This window comes from Halichoerus grypus, chromosome 8 (genome assembly GCF_964656455.1).
Source record: "Halichoerus grypus chromosome 8, mHalGry1.hap1.1, whole genome shotgun sequence".
Taxonomy (NCBI): Eukaryota; Metazoa; Chordata; class Mammalia; order Carnivora; family Phocidae; genus Halichoerus; species Halichoerus grypus.
Genome location: NC_135719.1, coordinates 111,017,094 through 111,023,093, shown reverse-complemented (window position 1 = coordinate 111,023,093; position 6,000 = coordinate 111,017,094). Strand labels below are relative to the sequence as shown.

At 49.7% G+C, this 6,000-nt stretch overlaps 1 protein-coding gene across 1 annotated transcript in view; it reads left to right on the top strand.

Annotated features, from left to right (window-relative positions):
- Nucleotides 1-1,034: 1,034 nt before the first annotated feature.
- SLC35F4 (solute carrier family 35 member F4) overlaps nucleotides 1,035-6,000 on the top strand; it is a 221,086-nt gene continuing 216,120 nt past the window's right edge. Inside the window, exon 1 of the mRNA XM_078053758.1 lies at nucleotides 1,035-1,307. Coding sequence (XP_077909884.1) covers nucleotides 1,205-1,307 — 103 coding nt within the window. The 5' untranslated portion in view covers nucleotides 1,035-1,204. The remainder of the gene's footprint in view (nucleotides 1,308-6,000) is intronic.

Below are 6,000 nucleotides of genomic sequence, written 5' to 3'. Positions count from 1 at the left end.
CCCCATCCTCCCATCCCCCCACACTCTAGTTTCTGAGATGAAATTTTGAAAATTATTTTTCAGGAGGCTGTGACTACAAACTACGAATGGAAGAATCATCCCCAAGGCTCACTGATTGTAACCCGGTGAGTATCTTGGCAAAACAGAAGAGTCACACCTGAGGGGAGGGTGTTCACCCTGAACACAGAGCTTCAGGGACGTTCTAGACTCAGGTGGAAAGTCTAGACTGTAGCTAAAACTTTCATCCGTCCAGATATTTACAGTTTGAAGGGCTTCCCCCCTGATGTTTTTGGCAATAAAGGAGAAAATCATTTCTCCTAAGGGCATTTGAAATTGGCAAAACAAACATGCTGTGCTGCAGCTGAGTCTCCCAAACCTTTGATGTTTTCGCTGGGGGCTGAGGGTCGGGACACGGGCCTGTCAGACTCCAGGGCTTCATCTTTTAAAGTCTTTGTGTCCACAATACCTCGATAATCACTTCACGTACCACCTGCTGAGGCCTCATTTTTTTTTTTTTTTTCCTTTTCATTTCTTAAGAAAAGACTCCCTGTCGTCTAGGCAAGTTTCGGGAACTGATTAACTCCTAGGAACGCTTGCATGTCTGCTGGCCCCAGGTGGTGTAAACGCCAAGCGTGGACCAAGACCCCGCGGCGCCCCCGATGTATCATCTCCCCGAGTGACAGTGTGCACCTCTCACATTAACACTTGGTTCCGCTTGGGTCTCTTCCATCTCCACCCCTCCTCCCCGAGCCCCTGCCACTATCTCACTTCGTCTCCTCCCACGCCCCTGGACCGAGCATCCCTTCTGGCAGGTGGGGCTGGGGGGGAATGTCAAGTCCTCCGGGAAGGGGCGCAGAAGGGTTAACCAGGAGAGTCTGCGGCCAGGTGGGGCGCCCACACCCGCCCCGGCCGCGGTGGGCGTCGGAGGTGAGGGGGCGCTGTTCGGGCAGCAGTGCGCCGGGCGGCGGGCGGGAGAGCTGCCAGGCTGACGGAGAGGCCAGCCCGAGTGGGGGCCGCTCCACCGCCGCCGCCGCTGTGATGCGGAGCCGGTGCTGCGCCGGGCGGTGGAGTCAGAGCCCGGGCGCGGGAGCACGAGCTGCAGCATCAGCACCGGCGGCGGCGGCGGCAACACCTGCACCAGCTCCCGGGCCCCGCGCTGCGCTCTCCGCCCCGCCGCGCCCGGGGCCGCCGCCCCGCGCTCTCTATGGATGTCAAGGCGGCCCCCAACGGGGTCGCTACCATCGAGGACCGGATCCTGCGGATCACTGGCTACTATGGCTATTACCCGGGTTACTCCAGCCAGAAAAGTAAGACGCCGCGGGGCTGCCTTGCTCCTGGGCGCCGGAGCGGGTGGGATGCGGGAGGGCGCGCCGTCCGGACACCTGCAGCCCTGCCTGTGCCGCTAACGCTACCCTCCTGGCGGTGGGGCCGCTGGGGCGAAAAGTATGTCCGTTGTCCTCGGTGCTGAACCACGAAACAGAACGGGGGCCCGAGCCATTTGCGCCCAGGAGTTTGTTAACAGGCGCAGCCTCGGGGTGGGCAGCGCGGGCCGGGGGACCCGGTGAGCGTTCCTGACAGCCGTCGGCCGGCTCACCTCTGGCTTATCTACGACCGGGGGAGGCTGCCGTGGCTGTTTACTTAGCGGAAAGTCAGCCCTAGGTGCTGCACTCCACCCCCCAGCCCCCACCCCCACCCCAAGCCCCTGCGGGGTGCCCGGCCGCGGGCCGGGGGCGCGGGGCACTCAGGCTGGGTGGGCTCGGGGATGGGGCCGGCCCGGGGGCGGCCGAGCCAGACGTGGGTCCCGGCGCAGGCCGCCTGGGCTTGTTCACTCGGGCTGTCGAGACGTTGCCAGCGCGGGAATTACTCCTGCTAAAATGTCTTTGCGAGGTCCTCCGCCCTGGGCCGAGAGAGAACCTGCTCAGGTCCTCAGAGACCCGTGCCTACGACTGGGGGTGGGGCGGGTGGAAGGGGGAGACGCGACAGGGCCAGGCGCCCGCGCTGCCAGCCGCACGTCGCGGCTACTTCTGAGCCCGAGGAGGCTTCTCCGTTCCGCACCGCCTTTCTCCCGGCCAAGCGAGGTCGTGTGGCGCGGATGCTTTCACGTTTCTGGAGCAGTTTTGGGGGGAGGGCGGTGAGGCGCGCTCTACTCTGTCCCCCTCCCCCAACACACAAACCCACTGGCTATCTTTGCTGGAATTAGTTCAGCCAGCGACCGGAGCGAAGCTCGTTTTTCTCCGAATTGGGGGACGAGTTGCGGCTTAATTCCCATGCAGGTGGGATTTCGCTTTTCCTGTATCAATGCATTTCTGTCGCAATAGATGGAGCTTAATTGATATTTTTTGCTGTTACTTTTAACCGGAAACCTTGCAAGAGCCTAGATGCGTTTCTTGATTGGTATTTTTCTGTGACATTTTGGGGTCCGAGCAATGTTACAGTTTCTCTGAAGCAGACAAACCCTGACACGTAGACGAGAAAACACTTTTTTTTTTTTCATGGAACTTTCTCCCCCACTATGCTCCATCTCTATTTAATAATAATCCAAGAGCTTTGTTCTCATAGAGATATTTTCTCATTTAATATTTCATTTGGTTTCAGGAAAGGCCTGTCTGATTTGGATGGTTTCTGTCTAGCTGTTTTTAGAAGCTTACATTATTCATTTTCCATACAAAAGTAATTATATAGTGTTAGAATTTTCTGGAAAGAAAATAACACACTGTGGAATGCAGTTTGAAGTCTTTGTACTATAGACTCAGAAACTTCTTTTTTTCCCCTATTGGCAAAGGGTTTCTTTTTTAACCCTAGAAACCTCTGTGGAAGCACTAGTATTCCATGTGGAGATTACTTGGATTTCACCTTTGAATATTTTAATTAGGAACGATGGGATTTTTGGTTGCTTAGAGAATGGAGAAGCTGTGAAATTACAAGACTCAGGGTAGTTTATTATTGTAATTTTTATAGCAATGGAACTTCGGTTAATAAAGAACAAACCAAATGGAATCCTGGAAAAGTGACATTTTAGATAAAATCGTGTTCATATTATCTTTTCGGACTCATTCAAATAACTGCTCATGTATCATTTGCAGAATAATAGGACAAAAAGAGGGAAGGGCATTGGCTGAGACAGTAACTGAAGCTGAAAGGGATGGAGATACAGTTGGCATAGTTATTTGTGATGGGCACTTACCTAACTTCAGGCCACAGAGCTCAGTGAAGACAGCATCTCACAAGCACAGAGAATTACATGATCGTCAAAGAACTTTCAGGATGTTCGTGCTTTCAGAGGTGGAAAGAGCTTGCCATTTTGCACAAAGAGAGACTAGGAGAGGAGCGAGCTGGAAGAGAGCCAGGCAGCCGAGCACCATGAAATAATCCTGCCCTTAATGCAGGCTTCAACTAGTAAACACACACATTGAAGCAAACCAGTACAATATGGTCAATTGATTTAGCTGTTACCAGGAATGAGCAACAGCTTGGGGAAAGTCTGGAGGGATATATTTAGGAAAAGGCTATGGGGAGGAATGTATACTATGTGAAGACAAGATGACTTTCCCATTTTCTGACTGGTCATGTATGAAACCTGAAGGATGATCTCTGTATACCTATGTCATTTACCTTTTTAGAGGTAGGTGGGGACTCACCTCTGAGAAAATGCATCAGTGATCAGCCTCCTGTTAATGTATAGGGCTGCCATCCCTGGCAATCAGGAAGAGGAGTACCTTGCCCAGAAGATATTCTATTAGTCAGCCTGATACAAAAAAAGAAATGTGTGTATATGTATATTACACATACAATATATAATTTATAATATACATGATATTATCAGGATAATAATCAAGGTACAGAAATGATTGAAGCATTTGTCTAGCTTCGAGTTACTTATAGCCTGGTAGGGGAAATAGATTCATCCATTCAACAAGTGTTAAGTGAGCACCTCCTATGTGCCAGGAATCCATCCGTGAACAAAATGTTTTCCTTTTTAAAGCTGAAGTTTCAGTGGGTGGAGACAGGCAATAATATGAACAAACAAACAAATAAGTAATGTAGTTTATTTCAAGGTGATCGGTGCTTTTAAAAAATATCACAACAGGGCAAAAAGAATGACAGATTCTGAGGTGGGGGGTAGAGATTGTGGCAATTTTAAATCGTGGCAATTGGGTAGAAATTGTGGCAATTTTTAAGTCAGCTGAGGCTTCACTGAGGAGGTCACAAGTAGGCAAAGCCTTGAGGTATGTGAAGAAGTTAGACATGTGGACATCTGGAAGATGTTCCAGGCAGAGGAAACAGCCAATGCAAGGCTCTGAGGTGGGACGTGTCTGGCATGCTAGAGAAAAAGCATAGAGGTCTGTGTGGCTGAAGGGGGGTGAACAGCTGGGAGAGTGGTTGGAGGTGAAGTCACCGTGGGTGCAGGGCTCAGGTAAAGTAGGGCCTTATAGGCCATCATAAGTCCTCTGGCTGGGGAGCCTTTGTGGGGTGTTGACAAAGGAGTGATGTGACTTGACTTTCTAAAGGATCAGTTTGGCTGCTCTATTCAGGCAGGGGTGGAAGCAGAGAGACTAGTTAGTATGTTATTGCTGTAACCTGGGTGAGAGAGCATGGTGCCGGGCACCAGAGTGGTAACAGTACAGGTGGGAAGAGGTGGTCAGATTCTACAGATACCTGAAATTAGAGCCAAGTGGGATTCCTGATGGATTGGATATGGCACCTACGAGAGAGGGGGGCGGGGGAGAGGAGCAAAAAATGATCCTGTCCTTTCTGGTTTGACCGACTTTGAGTTGCCAATAGCTGAAGTGTGGAAGGCTTCAAGGTAGAGAGGCTTTAGGGGGGCAGGGGATAAGGATAATATTTTGGAAATGTTGAATGTAATTGGAGATGAAGGGTAAGCCTGGAATTCAGAGGAAATACCTGATTGGAGGTATAAATTAGGGATTTTTCAGCATTTGGATGGTATTTGAAGCCCAAGACTGATGAAATCTCCAAGGAATGAATTTATGTAGAGAAGAAAAGAGGAACAAGGACTGAACCCTGGGGCTCTCAGACATTAAGAGGCTGAGGAGAAGAGAAACCACTATGGGAGACCAAGAAGGAGGTCAGGGAGGTGGGAGGAAAACCAGGAGCATGTGATACCCTGGAAGCCAGTGAAGAGTTTCAAGGGGAAGGGATCAGCTGAGTCCCATGCTGCTGAAAAGTTAAGTAAAATAAAGACTGGTAACTGACCACTGAATTTGGCAACTGGGGATCTTTGGTGACCTTGACTAGAACCTTGGCAAGAGCAGGTAAGGTAGGATAAAAGTACTCAAATGTGTATAAGAGAAAATTGGAGAGAGGACTTGGAACTGTGAGTATAGACAGTTCTTCAAGGGTTTTTTTTTGTGCAAAGGGGAGCAGAGAAAATGGGGATAGTAGGGTTAAGAAGTTTTTTTTTTTTAATTGGAAGAAATAACAGCATGTTTGCATGCACTTGAGAATGATTCAATAGAGAAAGAATAATCAGTGATGTTGGAGAGATAAGGTATGGAATCTACCGCACAACAGAAAGGACATTTCATGGATGTAGGGCAGAAGATGTGGGTGCAGGTTCTGGAAGGTGGGTAACCAAGATGGTGGGGGTCAGTTGAGGTTCTCTTTTGTTGCTTTAGTTTTCTTCAAAGAGGAAGCAAGGAATCAACTGAGAGTGAGGGTGGGGGAGGGGTGGTAGTGGTTGAAGGAGAGAGAAGGTGTGAATAGTTAAGTAGGGAGAGTGAACAGACTGGGGAAGTGCAGTAAGGTTGTCTGGCTGCCTTACTGGGCCCACTTCAAGTTTCTGGCCACAAATATAAAGTGAGACTAGTCAGTAGGTTGTTGTATTCACTGATACAATGAAGACATGGAGCAAGTGAAGAGAAGGATTTAACCAGAGTTGCACATTATCCAATGGGTATAATAAAATAATAGGGGCAAGAGGGTAGTGAATGCATGCGAGGGAGGTATTACCGTAATGACTGACCATAGCATTTAAAACTG